Genomic DNA, 20,213 nt, shown 5'->3' with positions numbered 1-20,213 from the left:
GGCCCTCTGCAGAGCCTCCTGCCCTCCAGCAGATCGACACTCCCACCCAACTGGGTGTCATCTGCAAACTGACTGAGGGTGCCCTCGATCCCCTCGTCCAGATCGTCGATGAAGATGTTGAACAGGACCGGCCCCGACCCTGAGCCCTGGGGAAGGGAAGAGCCGAGCCCTCAGAGGAGCGCAGCCTTTGGTACCTGTGCCTGCTCTTCCTCGGCAGCGCTGGCACTGCCAGGCCCCGGGAATGCCCCCGTCCCCTGCCCCGTCAGCGGTGTCACCTCCGGCAGGAGCCAGGCAGGGCTGGGGAGCTGTGGGTGAGGCAGCCCCGGACCGCCCGGGAGAGCAAGCTGGAAAGCACTGCATGTATTCCCCATTATCCCAAAATCCATCAGCGAGGTTATTCGTGATTGTACAACCCCAGCTCCCTCCAGAGAAACCCTGACACCAGAAACAGGTTTTCAGTTTTTATTATTTTATCCAAGTCAGCAAAGATGCTTTTATTCGGACAGTTTGCCTTAGGGTAGCACCAGACTCCCTGCTGCCCGCACAGCCGCCTTTTCAGCAACGAGCGCTGTTTGAAGGCCTCCAGTTAAGGGATCGCCTCCTCAGGGAAACGCTAGTCCATGAAATCCCCTCCCCGGTGCCCCCCCGGGGCTGCTCTAGCCCCCTTTCAGCCTTGCCATCTGGGCTCCTGCAGCACCGTTTCTGCGGGGCCTTCCTTTTCCTTCATACGCACACCGCTGCATCCCTCACCCACCCCTTTTCCCAGGCCCCCGAACATCACAAGCTAGTGGGTGTACCCCCAAAAACCCCCTTTCTCCCCCCAGAGCTGTGCAGTCTCTCCCTCCAGCCACCCGCTTCCCTGCACAGCTCAGCATTGCTGAGCCAGGGCTGCCCTTGCTCTCCAGCTGCTCCCAGGCCTTTTCACTTGGGTTTTGGGGGGGGTTTGGGGGTGGGTTTTGGGTTTTTTTTTTTGCTCCTGTGAAAATTTTTCCCCTTTCCCCCCAGCCATCTTGTCTTAAATTCAAGTCTGGGCTTCCAAAGGGACAACCCTGTACCAGCGCAGCCAGAGACCGCCAAGGCAAGGGCAGCGCAGCCTGCCTTGGCACTCCCCGCCATCCCTCCAGCAACAGGGAACGAAGGACAAAGCCCAAAATGCTCTTCCCAGCACAGCCTCGATGCTCTGAGCAGCTTTCAGGGACGCCGCCTTCGGAGAATTGGCCCCACCTCATCAAAGCTCATCCTTCAGGGTGCAATCTCCTGCAGCTTTGTCCCGCTGCCTGCTGCGCAGCGAGCGCCAGACGCCCGCGCGCGTACACCCGTGTCACTTGCTAAAGATGACAATAACAGCGCGCCACGTTAAGTTTAAGGGTTAAACAGGAGTCGAAGGCAGCAGCCCACAGCTGAGCACGCTGCCAGCAGGGCAGGCTCACAGCAGAGCGGGCCATGCCTGCCTCGCTGCCCCGCGACCGTCCCCTGGAAGCACGCGTTCACCAGTTCAGCGGGACAGTCGAACTAGGCGTTAGCTTTACCAAATGCAGACTAGCTTCCGAGCCCGCCTAAACGGTCCCAGGCGGCCGATCAGAAGGGGTGACTGGCTCAAAGGATGGAGCCAGAATGGATTTTTGTATTTTACCATCTGTGATCAAGGTCCAAAAAATTAAAATCAGGAGGAACACGCAGCTTCTTCCCCTTCCTTGCAAAGAGAAGAACGCTGTTCCAGACTCATCAAGGTCATCACAGACTTCAGGTTTTGTTTGTTTGTTGTTTGCCTGGACTCAGCAACACGCAGGAACAGAGAGTCACTGGAAACCATTTTACAGCAACGTAACTGTCAGCAGAGCCCTTGGGGCTGCTCGCCCCGCGATGGAGCGGTCTCTCTGGGAGGCAGCCTCATCCCGCACCATTTGTCTGCCCTTTGAAAACACCCACACCGCCGACACAAGGATGCCTCGGCTGAGCTATTTCCAAACACTAAAGCCTGGAAACCAAAGGCAGGCAGCGGCTGAGGACCAAAGCTTTGCACTGGGACGTGATTTGTTTTACCCGTCTGCCACGTGGGACAGCTCTGTCCCTCAGTTCCTGCTGTGCCTGCCTCGGCGCTCTGCTGCCTGCCAGAGGCACAGGAGACTGAACGGTCTCGAGCTCTTCCTTCCCTCTCATGTCCTTCCAGGGGAACATCTGCCTTGCAACCACTGTCAGCATTGGGATCTCGGCACTGACAAACCAGACAGAGTCTCTGCATAAAGCATTTCCCACAAAAAACAAGTTCTTTGGGACTGAATAACACGATCACAAACAACCCGAGGGGGGCAAGGATCTGAACCGAACCAGGGTGGGCTGGCTTGGAGGGAGAGGTTTTGAAGCACAGATTCGGGATGGCAGGAGGGCAGACCTTCCTGCCAGAGGATCTTTTGGGATGGCAGGAGGGCAGGCCTTCCTGCCAGAGGATCATTTGGGATGGCAGGAGGGCAGACCTTCCTGCCAGAGGATCATTTGGGACGGCAGGAGGGCAAACCTTCCTGCCAGAGGATCATTTGGGACGGCAGGAGGGCAGGCCTTCCTGCCAGAGGATCATTTGGGACGGCAGGAGGGCAGGCCTTCCTGCCAGAGGATCATTTGGGATGGCAGGAGGGCAAACCTTCCTGCCAGAGGATCATTTGGGATGGCAGGAGGGCAGGCCTTCCTGCCAGAGGATCATTTGGGATGGCAGGAGGGCAGGCCTTCCTGCCAGAGCTCAGGGCTGCATGAGTTTTGCTGCAGCTCAATGAGCCAAACATTACAAACTCTACTCACTTTCCCCATCCACAACAAACCTGCCTTCCTTATTGCCTCAGATACATTTTCTGAGCCAGCTCCTGAGCAATCCACGTAAAAGGACAAGTGTCAGAGGCCTTGGGGACAACGGGATGTCCCTTTTCTGGATAACTGATTGCTGTGGGTAACTGTCAGCTTTCTAACACCACACAGCCCTGAATGACAAGGGCTGCAGGAAGCGTAAGGCAGATAAAACCTTTTGGGCTCGGTGCTTCTCCTCTTAACCCAACCTTCTGGTACAAAGAACAACGATCCTGGGAACCCAGACAACAGTCAGGCCCAAAGAGCTGCTGGGTTGTTGTCTTCTGCTGTCCCTCGTTCTCCCAGGTACATTCTCTGGTGGCCGAGACCTTCTCCCACGCATCCACCAGCTGCTGTGGCACTCTCAGCAGAGCTGCGGTGCTGCCAGCACGGCCCTCGCGCTCATTCTCCCAGGCACACTCAGCTTCCGGGTGGAAGAGTCACCCGACGTCAGTATTCCTGCAGCCATCGGGGGGGGAAAAAAAAAAAAAAAGAGGACAGTCACCCTTTCAGTGGGGCAGAGGGACAACGGGACTAAGGATTTTCCAAAGGGAAAACCAAGCAGAGGGCACATAAGGACTAGTTAGAGCAGAGCCTCAGCGAGCAGGGTGTGAGCGAGCGCGGGGTACAAGCGGCAGACGGCCGTTACTTGCTGCGAGGAACGATGTCCCCCTCAAGGCCACAGCCCTCCGTGGCTGTCATTAATTCCCACTCACCCTCCTGCTCTGTTACGGCTCTAGCCAGCTCTGCCCGCTCTGCCCCGGGGCTTGGAGCCTTTGGAGGTTTTGAGTCACAGTCTGCAGAGCTTTTCCTGAGGACAAACCAAAAGGAGAAATCGGTGTTAGCAACGGGCCGGCAAGCGGTAAAGACCAGGCTGCGGTCTCGATTCAGCCACTGTTTTCCTGCCTCCATGTTGCCTTCTCCCCTGCAGCTTCCAGTGCCCTGAAACCAGGAGCGTCTCTACTCTCCGACTGCCTGTTGCTGGGATAAGTTCCTGTCAGGAGAACAGGACACAGGCTTTGGGAATCACTTCCCAAGCAGCTCTGAGCACTGAGCAGGAGATGCAGGGAGGGCACAAGCCCCCTTCCCTCTGCTGACAGCTCCAGGCTGAGAATGAGGCAGAGCCCAAGATCTGCAGTGAGATGAAGTGCAAGAAAACGCCAGCACCAACTTCAGAGCCTGGAGCCTTCCCAGAATGAGGGGAGATTGTTAGGTCCTTCCAACCTCCCACTGCCAAATCATCAAAACCCTGCCCAGTCACGCCTCCCCTCCAGCACAACAGCCACTTCATGTGGCCAGAGTCCTCCCCACCTTACCCATTTCTCCCACACACTCCTCTAGGACAGCTGACAGCTCAGGCAAGCTCAGAGATTTCAAGGAAGGCGGCCATCCTTCCAGCACTGCAAGAAAGAGGAACCACACATTTAATCAATCTGCACGCTCTCTGGGACAGAGCGGAGACAGGGGTTTGGCGTTGCTGTGAAGCATCCACACCCAAGCGGCTCCAGTTAGGGGTTCCGAGTCACACGGGAAGAAAGCTGGAATTGCCCGTGACAAACTGAGGGGGTTTGCTGGTAATTCTACCACTTAGGAATTTTTTTTTTATACTGGCTAGGTCATACATTAAGAGAATCTCAATGAAATTAAGCGTAGCGGACAGAAATCAACAGGATCTCTACTTGTCTCACTTTTAAAACACAAGCAGCAAAGAGCGCATCTCTGGGAGCGTGTCATGGGCAGCAGCATCATTTGCTGACTCCTCGTGATACGGAGCTGGTGGGCCGAGCCTGCCCAGCCACGCACAGCCCCACAGACCGCACAGCACCATCCCCCAGACGGGGTTAGGGAAGCAGCCGCGGCTTCCGATTCAGCCCTGGCTCTAGCGCACAGTGCGGGAACGCACCCGAGGTGCCCGCACGCCGCAGCGTGGGAAGGCCCGTGAGGCAGGGCTGCCACTGGGCACCTGTGCTACAGCTTTGCATTTTTAGCCACAAACACCTGCCAGACCCCCAACTTCCCCCTCGCTAAGAATCAAAAGCTGCTGAAAAACTCTGCTGCAGTTAAACTCCAAACACCCCGAGGGCTTTAAATGCTTTCTCTGAGCAAGAATTTTTATATTAAATTTAAGGGTTTGGCTGCTCATCTGTTTCCAAATCACTTCTAACTTATCCTTTCAGCAATGAAACACAAGCACGTGGCTTGCTCTGGGGTGTCCTGCTGTTTGCCCACCCCTTGCACCCATTTGTGTAGTTTAAAAAGCTCTTCCTCACCCGGACGCTCACCAGGCCGCCTGCTCTCACCGGTTCCCAGCTGCACCTTTGCGTCCAGCACTCTGCTGCCTGCCTGCTCTTGGGTTAGCCGGGAGGACAGCTCTGCTTGACAGGATCTGCCAAACAAGACAAAACCCATCAGAAGTGCACAGGGACACTGCTTGGAACAACACGTCGGTCTGTGCACTCCTACATCCTGCAAGTACCTGCTTGGGGTGCCGAGGGACCGCATCTAACGCCCTGGGTTACAAACTGCTCCTTGTTCCTTCCCAGGAAGAGGAAGACGTGCCCCAGACAAAGCTCGGGGCGCTCTCCACTGTGCCCCATCTCCACAGCAATCTCTGCCCCTGTCCACAGAGGAGCTGCGGGGGGAGAAGAGAAGGAGGGGGCTGGGTGAGCAGGAGAAAGCCCAAGCCGGGGGCTGCGCCTGGTTTATATGAGAATCAAGCCTGATCCAAGGTTTCTAATGGGCAAGTGAAGCTACCTCAGGACAGGCATCAGGTGAAAGCAAGAGAGGCCCACAAAGTTCTCTGGCTAACATCATCACACCACCAGTTCAAACAGTGCATCCTCAGAGCAGGGCAGGGCCCTTCTACCAGCCAGCCTCAGCTCCTCAGTCAGGGGGAAAAGACAAGTGCTCTGCCCCTCGCAGCTGGGAATATTGCTCTGCTGTCCTTCTGGAAGCCAATCCCAGTTCTCCCAGGCTTGGTAGTGAGCAGGCCCCATTCCCTGTTGGGCCAGGAACTATAGCAGTAGGATTAACGTCACCTTCAAGGACATCTCTGTTCTGTCAGTGGACAGAACAGGGCCCGTGACAGGAGTCCAAACGGGGGCAGGGAGAAAAGCACCCCAGAGGCAACAAAAGGTAAATTAGGAGGTGGGGGAAAACAGAACTCAAAGGCAGTGGTGCAAATGAACAGGGCAGGTTTTTCTGTTAGGTGTCACAGTTGCAAGAGAAGTATTCTTCACTAGTCAGGGCAAGACATGGCAAGTCCTTTGATACGGTTTGGAAGTGAGAAACTCTTTCCTGCATTCACCCCATCACCAAGTTATACCCTGATGTAAGCACAAACAAAGCACTTAGCCTTTTGGTTCCAAAGGAGCTGAGTGCCTTCACCTTCTAGTTGAAACAGGAGCACTCAGCATCCCTGAAAAGTCAGGCTGTTTATAGCTCACGCATCTGCTTAAGGTTTCACATCCGCTCACGCGGCTGTGGCTTTCCGCTAGAGCAAGTCAGGCAGGATCCAAAATGGGTTCAGACGCCTGGGGAGCTCCCCTGCCTTACCCTAAGCATCACCTGCAAGACTGCCGATATGACCTCTGATCGGCCCAAATCCTGTTTCCCAGTAGCCTCAGTGCCATTTCCTGGGAATGACTTACTTGATCTGATCCAGTAGGACTCCAGCATCCTTGGTGATGGCCTGCGCCTCTCTGAGCTGGCACTGGATGGCATTCCAGGTCTCATCCCGCTCCATCAAACAGCTCTCGGCCACCGCACGCAGCTTCTGCTCCTGGCACACCTGGCCTTTCATCACCTCCACCTCTTCACACCTCTACAGCAGAGCAGAACGGAGGATTAGGCTGGGAGTACCGTACCTCGCTCTCGTGTGTGCCTGCTCTGACACGTCCCTGAAGTCCCCGCTGTTTTAATGGCTCGGGCAGCCAGGGGGTTCCTGCAAAAGCGCGCCCAACCCAGTGCGAAAGGAAGCTGGATAAGGCTTGTACACCAAATACGGTTTCTCTCCACACCAAGACCAGTCCCACGGTTACAATTCCCGCTTCCTTTCCATTTGCAAAGATACTCAGTAGGCCCAATTTCCCAAATCAACAGAAGTCTGCTCACTAACGGCTGCACAACTTCACCATAAAAATGACGCTACTGAAAAAGAGTAGGTATTCAATTCCTCCCACTCGCCCTTTTAGTTCTCAGATGGATGGGAAGCAGACATAAAGGCTTCACGAGCATGGAGCACAGATGAGGAGCGGATAAGCTGCACTTACGGTGTTACCTGATCTACTTTGACACCAAGCGCGTCCGCTGAAAGTTGTGTTTTTTCCTTTACCCCAGGCCATTAGAGGCACAACATAAAACCATGCTCCTGATCACCAACTGCAGTGTGGTAAGGCACTGAGCAGCGCGTGGCAGACTTAGAATCACAGAATCATTTAGGTTGGAAAAGACCTTTAAGATCATCAAGTCCAACCGTCAACCCAGCACTGCCAAGTCCACCGCTAAACCACATCCCTTCTTACCTTGTGCAGCTGAATGGCCAATTCCTGCATCTCAGCCTCCAGCCGATCTGCGTAGGCCAGCTCCAGGGCATCACTGGGCGGCCGAGCGTTGCTGTGCCATCGGGCAATGGCAGAAGTCATCTTCCTCTTGGGTCCAAACAGACTGGTGAGAGAATGGGAAACTATCAGGGCCCAACCAGTGCACCGTCTGTCCCTAGGCCCAACGGGATGCCACGAGGACCTCTGCAGTCTCCTGGTTCCTCCAAGGCACCTCCAAAACCAGGAGCCTGTTGCAGCCAAGAACTAGGGGATATCAAAATTGTGTGGGAGACGGCCAGAACAGAAAAGCACTCACTAGCTAAACTTTCCTGACCAGGCTGTGTGCATGGTTTGTAAGGGGATAGATGAGAATCACATTACAGACACTCACGTGATGCCTATTTCCTTCAGATCACTCTCTGTGAGGGTCAGGAAGATCCGGAGGTCGACATCTTGCTCCTCAAACACTTGCAGATACTTCAGGCAGCCAATCTGCTCAAGGAATGTTGCCAGGTCCTGCAGCCCATCCAAAAAAAAAAAAAAAAACCAACAAACTTATTTATACCCTCACAAACAAAAGCATTGCCATGCCTCTTCCTCATAAACATCTGCTTCCTCCTGTTGCCATTATGCCTTCATGGGTTCTAGCAGCAACCATGACTTCCCCTGGTTAACTGCCCTTCTCCGTAGTCACACAATGCAAGAGGACTGGCCTGTCTGCTGCAGCCATTGCCTCTTGTAACACATGCAGAGAAGAAAAACACACCAACATCTACCCTAGCCCCCACCAGAGACATGTTTGGTAGCACACCCCCAGGCCCGAGGGTCTAGAATATCCCTCCAAGCAACAGCAACACCTAAGCAGACAGTTCTTTGTACAAGAAATTGCTGTTTCACGAGCATTTAAGTTTGGGCAGAGGTTTGGAACCAAAGGTGTTGTAGTGACAACTTCCCTTTTGTCTGAGAAGGTCAAGAAAGCAGCTTAGGCAACCTTGGAAAAGCCTCCCAAGCTTCACACAGATCTGTGTTACTTCAGAGACAACTTTGTGCGCGTAGTTACCTGGGGCCCTGTATAGGCAGGGGGCTCGGGAAGGATTAGGTGCTGACCAGAGCTCCCAGCTTTCCCTGGGCAGTGGGTCCACTGGCTATCACTGTTGCTGTAGCGATTCTTGATCTTAAAGCTCTTGGCTTGTTTCCGACTAGGGGGACTGTTTGCATGGTCAGAATCCTGGAAAAGAAAAAAAAAACAGAAAATGTAAAGATGATCATGCAAAGATGCCAGGATCACTACAGCTAACAAGTGCAGACTCCTTCAAGTTCCAAGCTCTAAATCCAGGTAGTGGGCCACAAACATGGGCAACAAAGACTAACAAAAAGCCTTTATTAGGAAGGGCTGAGCCAAGTCACTCCCAAGATGGCAGCTTGGTACCACGGAATAGTATCAGGCTCTTGCAATCCCAGCTTAGGAAGCAACATGCCAGGGCAAAGAGCAATGCTGAATCCTCCCTGAACCAATACAATCCACCGAGATTCCAGCTGTGAGACGCTCCTCAAGATAGAGGACTTTTGCTCATGTTCAGCTATATCACCCTTCTGTACATCAGCCCCAGAGCTGTGTCTTCAACATGCAAGCTGTGACTCGAACCATTCAGTAACCTCCAACCTCTTCCCTTTCTGTACTTCAGAAAGGCCAATACCGCACTGCTGTGCTTCTCTAAACCTCACTCTACTGCCTGCTATCTCGCCAAGCCCAAGGACTGATCCAGCTCTAGCAAGTCACATCCTTTCTTGATCACCACCTAGCCAGAAGTCTGCAAAGAGTTCAGAAGCTGGAGAGAACTTAAAAATTACTGACTAGCCATCAACAACCTGTTCTGGAGTGAATGTGCTCTGAGAGTTGGCTACTAGCCAGAGATCAAAGAAGCCAATCCATAATCTTCCAATACGGAAATTGGTTTTTCTTGTCCCTGTAATGCTGCCTTCCCTCACCCAGCCCGGTACTACAGCCTCCTGTGGAGGCAGAGTCACAGCAGGCTGTGGAAGGGCGATGGCACTGGCCAAGCTGAAGGCAGAGAAAGGAAAATTGAAAACCCCACCTCATTGCTTTCCAAGGAGCCTTCGCTGCTGACCCCCAGGGCTTTGGTCAGGCATTCACTGCTGCTGCTGCTGCTCCTGACGGCTGCTAAGTTATTGGTGAAGAAAACGTTATCCTCTGGAAAGAAATACGGAAAAAAAAAAAGTTTGAGGTTCAACTTCCTTACACTTAGTGCTGGTTTTGCTCCACAATTACCAGCAAAACCTGCTAGAAGTGTAAAGGAAAGAGAAACTGAGAGCAAGGCTTCATATGCAGATTCTGAGACAGAGATATCACATGTCTGATTCCAGGCACTAATCTTTCTCCAAGTCTGTCTAGCACCACAGCGAGCAGGAAGGCTGAGTGTATGTGTTTCTGTGAGGCTCTTAGTTATGGGGTGGAAAAGTGTGTTATTACTACCAAGCCAGCGCTCCCATTAGTAAAGTTCAGGAAAGGCCTTTCCTTGAGCCCAGAGCCAATGCAGAGCCACATTATCCTTTATTAATTTAGGAACTGCCCATAGATCCTTCCTTTGTCCTGCTTCACAGAATGGTGAGGTCGGAAGGGACGTCTGGAGGTCACCTTGTCCAACCCCTGCTCAAGCAGGGTCACCTACAACAGGTTGCCCAGGACCACATCCAAGAGCACCTCCAAGGATGGAGACTGCACAACCTCTGACACCCTGCCCCAGCGTGCAGTCACCCTCACCGTTTCCTTAGGTTGAGAGGGAACCTCCTGTCTTTCAGATTGTGCCCACTGCCTCTTGTCCTGTCACTGGACACCACTGAAAACAGCCTCGCTCTATCTTCTTTACACCCCCTCTTCAGGTTATTTGTACAAGTTGATGAGATCCCCACTGAGCTTTCTCTTCTGTAGGCCAACCCATCCCAGCTCTCTCAGCCTTTCCTCATGAGAGATACTCCAATCCTCAACACCTTAGTGGGAAAAGAACATGCAAGGGGTTGGTCTTTTCCCCCCTAGTAACAAGTGGTAGGACGAGAGGAAATGGCCTCAAGCTGCGCCAGGGCAGGTTTAGCTTGGATATTAGGAAAAACTTCTTCACCCAAAGGGCTGTCAGGCCGTGGCACAGGCTGCCCAGGGAAGGGGTTGAGTCTCCATCCCTGGAGGGATTTAAAAGATGGGTAGACATGGTGCTTGAGGACATGGTTTAGTGGTGGGCTTGGCAGTGATAGGTTAATGGTTGGACTCTATGATCTTAAAGGTCTTTTCCAACCTAAATGATTCTATGATTCTCACATCCAGGTGTGCACTGCAAGCCAGACTATTTTCTGAGACAGTGACTTACCTCTGCTGCTGCTGCTCTCCACATCCTGCTCATTAATTGGAGAGGTAACGTCCCGGTTCCGGATATCGTCTGCTTCACAGCTGCCATCATCATTGAAGGTAACGTAGCCCTGAGGAGGGACCTGCTCTGTGTGCAAGAGGAAGGGAGAACCAATAAAGATTAGGATGCCAGTTGCTAGGGAGGCTCCAGCAGGAAAAGCAACCGCTCAGGGATTTGAAAATCATCAGAAGAAGGGACTGTCTCCTCAACTAGCAGGTTCCACTCTAAAGAGCACACAGAAAAACTGAGAAATGCGTCTGCCTACAGCCTCCCTCACACAAACACACATCAGCTGTACTTCATTTAGATGACTGCATTGAAAAACAGTCAGAGGAAACAGCCTCATAGCAGAGATGCACCTTAAAGAGGAGCTTTCAGCATTTCCTCTCCTCTTCATACCCAAATTATCGAAGGGGGAAAGACATCTGCTTAAGAGAGCACGGTGCCAGCTATGTCCCATCCCCAGCCAAGCACAGCCTGGAAAGCCAACCCCTCGGCATCTGTGTGAAAGCTCTAGTGGCATCCCACTACCGTTTCAGAAGCTGACGGTATCATTTCAGTACAGCCACTGCCTGTGGGACAGTAAGCATCTGTATTAAGAGAACGAACCAAACTTTGAACATGCTTTGAAGTCCATATTCTTGGCTATTCTAGACAACTAGGTAGTCAGCCTGAGAAATATCTATGGCTATGACAAGAAAACAAAACTCACACCACTGCATCCAGGGGCTGATGTCTGAACTGGGATGATCGTTCTCTTGGCCTATTGCAAGGGTTTCATAATCTCATTTTTAGTAGTATTTCAAACATCAGGGAAGACAAAACTGACAGGTCTAGGAGCACTGAGTTCACTTTCACGATCAACTGTTTCTTGGCCTGTGACCACTTCCTCTGTCATCAGCTTGAGAAGGGTTCTCAAACTTTTGAGCCTGCCTCAAAAAGGGAAGCCGGACTGCTCTCAAGAGTCAGGGGAACAGTAATTGAGGTAAGAGCAGTGTTCGTTCCACAGAAATATTCCACGCATCAATATCCAGCTCTGACAGGAGAGTTCAAGGGGTTTTCTTTTTAAACCAGAGATCGGATGGCTTTGTATGATGGTATTCGCTGTCTTTGTTTCCGTACAAGCCACACATGAATCCCAAACCAAAAGAAAAAAATGCTGGCACAGAAATAGCTGCAAAGCATTTGAGAGACCTCAAAGGACACTATTAGGCTTCTAACTATTCTCACCATAGCGAGACTGCTTCTTTCCTCCGATTCCAACCGCTGTTATCTTAGCCAAAGCCTGGGGCCCATCATGGATGCTGGGACCCTTGGTCCTACGAACAGGTCTCTGTCTCTGGGGAGCAGAACAGGATTCATCTGAGGAACTCAGCTCTTCATATTTTCCTGTAGTTCAAACAAAGATTGTTAGCAGCATAGTAATTCATTGACCTGCTTTATTTGCTACCGGTCCTATAAATGCAGTGGAAAAATAAAAAGGAAATGTTAAAAGGAGGAGGGTGAAACAGTTTAACTAGGTCAGAAAAGGGCCAGCAGACAAAAAAATTGTTGGATCCGTGCCTCTTCCGCCCTTAGAAATGCTGGAATTTCCAGGACAGACAAGACAGTACCACCCCATACACATAGTAACAAACTTTCAAAATATCAAGCACCTCTCTTCAGGTTCTATCTTAAAATGAAGAAGCTGAAACATCTCTGTTACCTGGACCCCTGCAGAAGACCTTGGGCACCGGGGATGCATGCAAATCTATCAGCCCCACAATCTTCGTATGTCCGTACTTCATGGCCAGTGTCCGTGCTGTGGCTCCAGTGTTATCTCTGACATCTGTCTTCACTCCCTATAGAAAAAAGAAAAACAAACATGTTTAAAATGTACATAGCAGAGGGCACTATATAAAAAAAAATCCAAGGGAGTCAAAGAATTGTCTTAGTTCCTTCAAGCCCATCAGAAGTACAGGCTCACCTTTGACAGACAGTTCAAGCTCCACTAATACCTTGTTGCCTTTCTAGTTACCCACAGGCTCTCTGATCCCTGAATGCCAAGTAGCCTAGGTATTCGGCTCTTGTGCATTGCCACGGGGAACTAGTTTGTTTTATCCGAAAAACGTTCTGCATTGCTGCCTCCTTCTGGAAGTAAGCTGGACCAGTTAAATGGGATATTAAAAATGAATTGTTTAACATCAAAAGACATGCATGCTCCCAAGCTTTTGGAGGTAGAGGATGCCCACTAGCCCAAGCAGGCAAGCCTGTAAACAATATGGAGATTACGGCATTATTTGTTTTCTAATTCAGTCATTATTCAGTTAAATCTGGACAGTTAGACCTCACTCCTGTTTGTGCAAGGCCAGCGTAAAATCAGAGTACTAGCCTTCAGAAAGCAGATACTTTGAGAACAGTCCTGGAAGTCTGGGACTTCAGAGGTGACCGTCATCGAGGATCAAACATAACACTGTAAAAAGTCTGGTGTCAAACTTGTGGTTCTTCCTCTCTACGGGCTGGAACCACAGATTTTCAGCTTTACAGAGAACTGTCTAGGCACTTACATGATTGAGAAGGTACTGAACAATTATCTCATGGCCAGCAGCAGCTGCTTCCATCAGAGGCGTATATCCATATACAGGCTCCCTGCGTAGGAGAGAGAACAAACACTCACACATGGACTAGAATAATCAAAGCTGAAACACGCCGCAGTCTTTGCCATACCCTAACAGGGCATCTCTAACCTCTGCCCTCAGCTGATCACAAACTGTACCACGTATTGGCTGTTCTACTGCACTCTGGTCTATCTCAGTAAAACTCCCAGTGGAGATTCCGTAAGTGTTCCTCGATTGGCTGCGCAGCAACAGATTACTCTTCCAGTTGCAGACCTGCCTTTCAGTAGCAAAATCAGTTTTGCAGGAGCTAACAAAGTAAGAACCTTTTGTTGACCTCAGGCAATTCAATATGCATACATGTACAGGCAGTTCCCAAGGCACACGAACGCACTGCACACTTCAAAAAAAAAAAATACACCGCTGAACTCCAAGCACACAGAAAATTCAATAGAAAGACTTGCAAAGTGCACTTGAGTGCAGAAGGCATTGCACCTGCTTGCTTTCAGAGTTTAGCCCTTAATAAAAAGTAGTAAATCTAATTTCTCTTGATCTTAGTTAAATGAACAGTGACAACATGGGCAGACTTCACCGTTCAGTCTGCAGGTCAGCTCTCCTTGTATTAGCTAATCGAGTGTGCCATACTTCCTAAGGTACAGGAGGAAAGACAAAAGCAGGCATCTCCTCCCTGTCCGTGTTCGAATGCGTTCATAAGCCAACTGCTGCTTCCACAGCTGAAATCAGAGATACCTTTGAGAAACAAAACGACAGATTCCTCCTTACTTGCAGTTGGCATTTGCCCCATTGTCCAGTAAGAACTTGACCATCTGCTGATGTCCGGCGCTGGTGCAGTGAAATAAGGCGGTCCAACCATGAATGTCCTTCATCTCCAGCTCTGCGCCTTGCTTCAAGAGAACAGAGAACGTTCTTTACTGCACCCCCTCTGCTGGGTCTCTTAGCCACTGCCCCTCTGCGCTGCGATACCAAGAGAGTTTAAATCCCCATCAGGAAGCTGAACTCACAACAGAACGTAAATTGCACACTTTGGTTGCAACCGGTGGAGAATTTAAACCATGTAGTGTGGCTTTACCTATTTATTATGGGATACACACCTGTAGGAGAAAGTAAGCAACACTTTCATTTCCACAGCTGGAGGCCAGCATGAGCGGCGTCTGCCCTTCTGGTGTCGGGATGTTCACATTCACTCCCGCTTCCAGCAGCAGGTGTACAACGGTGTCGTGGCCAATGTAGGAGGCATACATCAGTGGAGTCCAGCCACCACAATTCCTCTTATTTAAATCCAGATCTCCACTAAATAACAGAGAAAAGAATTCAGCTGAACTACTGTCCTAGGAGATCACAGCCTCTTACTTCCTGCAGCCTCTTACTACATCACTGTATTGAAAGAAGGCTGAAAAAAATTCCAGCGCTGAAGCCTGCGTGGGAATTCCTACCAGCTCAAGAACAACTTCTACCAAATCACCAAGGAGATCATTTTTATCAGCACACTTTTCCCTTGAAACTTCGTGCTTAAGAACCCTTTGGGAGTTGCAGTGATGTGCCCCCATTGCAATGTTAGACCGACCTGTACAGCAGCCAGTGAAAAAACATAACCAGCAGTAAGGAACCACAGACCTGCACCCTCCCCAGCCCCTCCTTACCGCTGAATGCACTCCTGCACCACTTCATACTGGCCGACGGAGGAGGCCGTATGCAAGTCCAGGGGAACGTCCAGCTCTTCCCGACAGATCATCTGACCAACCCCATGCCACATGGAAAGACTGCGGCTCAGCAGCTCCGACTCACTGGCTTCATCACTCAGCTCCGACATCCCACCCTGAGTAACCGAAGCAAAGCACAACTTTCAGCTGCGGATCTCCATTTTCTACAGAACACGGCATCACCCATTGGCGCTACAGCTCCAAGCTGCCGTGGGCTTGGAAGGCGAGGTCATCTCAGAGGCAGAGCGTTTCAAATTCCTACCTCTACTTGGATCGCCTCCTTAGCCCGAAGCAATAAGACTTGCTGAGGAGTTTTTGCTGGCAGTTTTTTCTTGCTGCAGTGGACTCTGGGATTTGAATACACTGGAAAAATAAAAGCGCGTAATGTTAAAGAGACGTCTTTCAAATCTCATTTTAAGGCTTCACAGCACTGGCTTTATTTCCTCCCCTTCTAACCAAAATATGCCTAAGGCAGCTTTGGATACCCTCGTCAAGAGACGACTAAACGCCTATTTAAGTGCTGGTGGCATGCTTAGTATTATACAAAAGGATGTAATTCTTGGTCTGCATGTTTTTTAATTCAGAGAGAGAATTAAGAATTCATGCGTCAGATGTTCCTGGTCTTTCTCCATCTGTCTTATATTACAGGATGGCCCTGCTTAAATTAAGACATGGTCATTAATAATGACAACTGTCCACTGCTCTCGAAAAGTAGTTAGTATCACCTGAACAGGGTGCGCACTTCATTATGTCATCAGCTCGTATGTAGATTGTTTCTACCGTTTATTGTTTCAGCACTTCAGAAGCAGCCCAGTCCTGTCTCTGTGAATCTTAGCAATTGCTGAAACACTTCGAGCAGCAGTACACCTGCCCATTCATTATCCGAGCATGTCCACCGTCCTGCAGACAGTAACTTCATTACAAAGCTAGTACAGTTTCATGACTGTCTGCAAGGTTTATTTCCCATCCCTAGCCTTAGGGAGCAATTGCATATTAATCATTTTAACCACTCACAGGAGAGTGTTCTTGTTTGGCACTTCATAAAAAGCTGTTCGACACAACCGCATCTATCATCCGAGGTCTTCAGCTGCAGTTTTAGGCTACATCCAAGTCAATCCAATGGGAAGCGTTTCTCCCTCCCTGTAGCCTCATCACCCACCACGCAGCACTTCTGGGGTTTGCCTGGTCCCACTACATATTATGTTGGGCAGCTAAGCCAACAGAAAGTATTCTTTCTTTTTCCTGATAATTTCTTGCCACTTTAATTCCTCAGACTGATTCATTCTGGGGTCATGCAAATGCCAGATTTGGCATTGGTGAAGAATAAAAGAGAGCAGGAACACGCTTTTCAGCAGCGGCTGCTCTTTAGATTGCCTCAGCTGTAACATTTCAAAACCGTACTTCTATTTTCCAAAGAATTGTGAGTCTTTGTCTTGCAAACGCCAGCCCCTTTTCTTATAACATAAGCAAAACACCTTTAATTCCTACCTCTTCACTCCCCACCTGGATCCTTTCTCCCACACCTTGCTTTTTTTCCACTCCTCCTTCTTCAGTTTGTTAAGACTACAAAAGCACCATCCATTCTACCTAATCAGAGTGTGCTGGTAATAAACGATTCCTTTTGCAAGATATCTGCAAAAGCACCTCTTTTACCTAATAGCAGGAATTTGTATTACGCTGCTGCCAACCCAGAGGCCTCAGGCAAGAATATGCAGGGCAGAACACAAATGAAAGACCTGAACACCTCACAATTAAAATACAAGGAGATATAAGTGGATTTAAGTGGATCATAAGGGGGAAAAGTAGGAGTGTTTCTCACCACAACAGATTAAAGCTGCCGCTGGAATGCAAAAAGGCATGTTCACAGTCAGTTAAAGGAGGTAAAACCCAGGACAGCCTGTAGAAGCACATTCAGGTGAAAGCGAAGCTCACTAATCTCTGCAGACCTCCTTGTTAACTGGATGCCTTAACTATAAAACCCACAGACCTTTGGGTTTTGTCAGAATCGGCCCCACATCAGGTACTAGTTACCAACACAACTTTGGCAAGTTGATCCACAGTCACCAGGGCAATATTGACATGACAAAGTTTATGCTTGACTCCAGAATATTCAAGACTCTCAGCCTCATTCCTACCACCTGCACTGTGCTCTAAATGCCTACGTCTTTGCTGCTTTTTTTTTTTTTTTTTTTTTCATTCTGAGATTTCACCCCAGCCTGAACTGGAGCATGATGTCAGCTGTGCAAGCACCTGAGAAAACAGAGAGGACAGCTGAACAGAATCTACAGGAGAACAGTAAAAGCGATCAGAGCCCTGAGGACTGAAATGAAAAGACTGGGTGAAATGAAATCAGGGTTGTCTGGTCTAAAGAGGAGATGCCTGGAAGGGACATGTGATAACGGCCTCAAATACATAAATGGTTGCTGCAGAGAGGACAACAGAAATAACCTGTTCCTTGCGGCCGTGGTGAATATGACAGGACATAACAGGCTTAAGTTGCAGCATGGAAGATTTTGACTAAAGACCACAAAAGTCTTTGTAAAAGTAAAAGCAAGAGTACTGCGGTGGATTACCAGAGGAGATACGTTTGCTAAGAATAAGCTAGACGAAGACCTCCTGAACATTTACAGGCTGTTCTCCTGCTTTGAGACAGAGCAATTAAGTTAACATTTGTTAGAGGCCTTCCTCAGCCCCATGAGGCTGTTGTTATTAATTATATTTACTACATCAACACCTAGCTATTTATCAGGAGCAGAACTCTACAGCACTGAGACTCAGAGCAGGTAGCAAACACCACACTGTCCTGGATTCAGAGAGTTTGCTGTCTGAGCAGATGAGAAAACCAGAAGACAGGAAAAAAAAAAAAAAGAAATATACCATAAAAACTTAGTATGAAAACTGCAGCAAAAAGTATACCTTTTTGGAGGATAAACCTAAGGAACAAGTGACAGCAGATGAAAGAGTGGCAGAAGAGCCATACTAAAATAAATGGGAGGCAATTTGAGAAGCACCTGAGGCAACCGGTGCCCAACACAGAATAAATCCAACACTGCTGTTAATCACCACTCATCAGGCACCCCTAAGCTGCCCCAGCTCTGCTAAATGCATTTTCTCACATCCTCTTCCACAAGCACAGGTAACACCCACAGGGGTCCTTCTGCCCCATAAGACACAAGGCACCCCAGACAGCACAAGTGTGGAGGTTGCTGGAGTTCCCAACTGAGCCATCAAGCTGATAACATGCTTCACTTCTGCTCCTGACTTAGTTCTATCTCCACTACATTCAGCAACAACCTACTGGAGGAAATAAGAAGCCTTTTATACCTTGTATAGGTACAAATAGTTACCAGCTCAGCCACAATAACGCATGCTCTCATCTTTGCACTAACATTGTCTGACCAGAGATGGGCACACACATTACAGCTGTAGGAACCACATCAGGTTTCACAGGATAGTGGTGTGTGAAAGTGTTCCTGCAACACGAGCTCCAGCTGAGGACCCGCAACACCTGGGCTCCATCCTATACATGCCTGTTGAGAATTACAGAATGCTTTGGGCTGGCAGGGCCCTTCCCAGGCCATCCCGTCCATCCCCCTGCCAGGGGCAGGGACAGCTTCACCCAGATCAGGGTGCTCAGAGCCCCGGCCAGCCTGGCCTTGAAGGTTGCCAGGGATGGGGCATCTCCCACCGCTCTGGGCAACCCCTGCCAGTGCCTCACCACCCTCAGCGTAAACAATTTCTTCCTTCTATCCAGTCTGAATCTCCCCTCCTTTAGTTTCAAACCACCCCCCCTCGTCCTGTCGCTACAGGCCCTGCTAAAAAGTCTGTACCCATCTTTCTTATAGGCCCCCTTTAAGTATGGGAAGGCTGTAATAAGGTCTTCCCTGAGCTCTTCATCCATACCACAAGGCTGATGCTCTCAGGTGTGTTAAAGCACATAGTGCACTCCCCAAAAGATAAAATATTAACAGAGCCAGAGAAAAAGCACAAAAGCACTTCAACAGCCACACCGGGGAAGCACTTTTCCCAGGAGAGGGGCTATACCAGGCAAGGTTAGCACTTCAAGGCAGCCGGGCAGGCTCCGGTCACACAACGATGTGCCTGAAGATGAGCAAGCCCGGTTGTAGCTGTCAAACCGGTAACTACACAGCTGTTACCAAAAGTCTCACGGCAAAACGGTTTCCAGGCGCGTTATCCCTGCACCTCACCAGGCCGCAGGTCCCTGGAGGAATTCGGTGTCGGTCCCGCGGTGGGGTAGGCCGGGGCACCCCAGCGGCGCGCCGCGCCGCTGGGGCGCCCCGGCCTACCCCGCCGCGGGGTCGGTAGACCTCAGCTATCAGCCTGGAACCGCTCCATGAGGCCATAAACCCCACCGAGACCGGCCCGCCATAACCCCCGCCGCCCCTCACCTGCACACCCGGTGAGCTCCGCTACCGGAAGTCACTCCTCCCGCGCAAGGAATGCTGGGAACCCCCCACCCAGCCCGCAGCCTCCAGACTACAAACCCCAAGAGCCTCCGCGGCAGCAAGGAAAGCTCCGCCCCCCTGCGGCGCCGGACCAATAGAAGGTGTTTCTGTGAGGGGGCGGAGCGAAGGACAGCCAATGGGATTTGGGATGTGCGGGAGGGCGGGCGGTTCTAGCAGGCGGTTCTAGCAGGCGGGGCGGACCGGAGGCGGTGGCCGAGGTACCGGGGGAAAATAAAGAGTAGCAGAAGGGGTTACGGGCGGGCGGAGCGATGGCCGCGGAGGTCTTAGAGCTGCGTTGTCGTTGACTGGCCCCGGCGGGCAGCGGGACCGGACCGGCGGGCCGGGAGCTCGGGAAGCCGCTGGTCGCGTTGCCACGGCGACGGGGGAGCTGCGCGTGCGCCGCCCCCGCCGCCATTTTGGTGTCTGTCAAGGCGCCGCCTCAGCGCCTGCCCTCAGGGTGTTCTCCCCTCGCACGGCGAGGTCGGTGTGGGGTGAGAAGTGCCGAGGGCAGGGGTTAGCTCATCCCCTGGGCTGCGGCGGGCTGCCTGCCCGCCAGTACGCCCCGAAGGGAAGGTGTGTTTCCCACCGTCGCCTTCGGCTTCTCGGCTTCTCCCCCGTTGCCATCGCACCAGCGAGG

The 20,213-nt window shown here is 50.9% G+C and overlaps 2 protein-coding genes across 8 annotated transcripts in view; one reads left to right on the top strand and one right to left on the bottom strand.

The window, feature by feature from the left end:
- Positions 1-629: 629 nt before the first annotated feature.
- Positions 630-19,592, bottom strand: ANKS3 (ankyrin repeat and sterile alpha motif domain containing 3). 7 transcript variants are annotated; one of them, XM_082313925.1, is made up of 18 exons: positions 19,520-19,592; positions 15,373-15,473; positions 15,051-15,226; positions 14,502-14,700; positions 14,173-14,294; positions 13,342-13,423; positions 12,501-12,636; positions 12,026-12,184; positions 10,757-10,882; positions 9,473-9,588; positions 8,437-8,604; positions 7,768-7,892; positions 7,359-7,500; positions 6,486-6,658; positions 5,106-5,221; positions 4,152-4,235; positions 3,552-3,646; positions 631-3,294 (listed from the first exon to the last, which is right to left on the bottom strand). In XM_082313925.1, the coding sequence occupies exons 3-17, from the start codon at positions 15,218-15,220 to the stop codon at positions 3,564-3,566; spliced, it is 2,001 nt and encodes a 666-aa protein (XP_082170051.1). In that variant the 5' UTR covers positions 15,221-15,226; positions 15,373-15,473; positions 19,520-19,592; the 3' UTR covers positions 631-3,294; positions 3,552-3,563. The 7 variants fall into 7 exon arrangements, with proteins under 7 accessions (XP_082170053.1, XP_082170051.1, XP_082170054.1 ...); XM_082313928.1 differs by lacking the exon at positions 19,520-19,592 and adding an exon at positions 19,155-19,241; XM_082313924.1 differs by lacking the exon at positions 19,520-19,592 and adding an exon at positions 16,125-17,889 and having other exon boundaries at positions 5,118-5,221.
- A 181-nt stretch (positions 19,593-19,773) lies between these two features.
- Positions 19,774-20,213, top strand: part of DNAAF8 (dynein axonemal assembly factor 8) — a gene marked incomplete at its 3' end in the record, with an annotated part of 96,929 nt that continues 96,489 nt past the window's right edge. Inside the window, exon 1 of the mRNA XM_082311913.1 lies at positions 19,774-19,794. The remainder of the gene's footprint in view (positions 19,795-20,213) is intronic.

The sequence above is a fragment of the Platalea leucorodia genome (assembly GCF_965183815.1).
Source record: "Platalea leucorodia genome assembly, chromosome: 5".
Lineage (NCBI taxonomy): Eukaryota > Metazoa > Chordata > Aves > Pelecaniformes > Threskiornithidae > Platalea > Platalea leucorodia.
This window is presented reverse-complemented; position numbering and strand designations above follow the sequence as displayed.

Bases quoted from the DNA above. Each gene is read 5' to 3' on its own strand.
- ANKS3 (XM_082313922.1), bottom strand. From the start codon at position 16,152: ATGAAGTGCCAAACAAGAACACTCTCCT. The intron at 14,701-15,050 runs GTAAGGAGGGGC...TCTGTTATTTAG, and splicing joins GTGCAGGAGTGCATTCAGCG to TGGAGATCTGGATTTAAATA. The intron at 13,424-14,172 runs GTAAGGAGGAAT...TCTCCTACGCAG, and splicing joins GGGGCAAATGCCAACTGCAA to GGAGCCTGTATATGGATATA.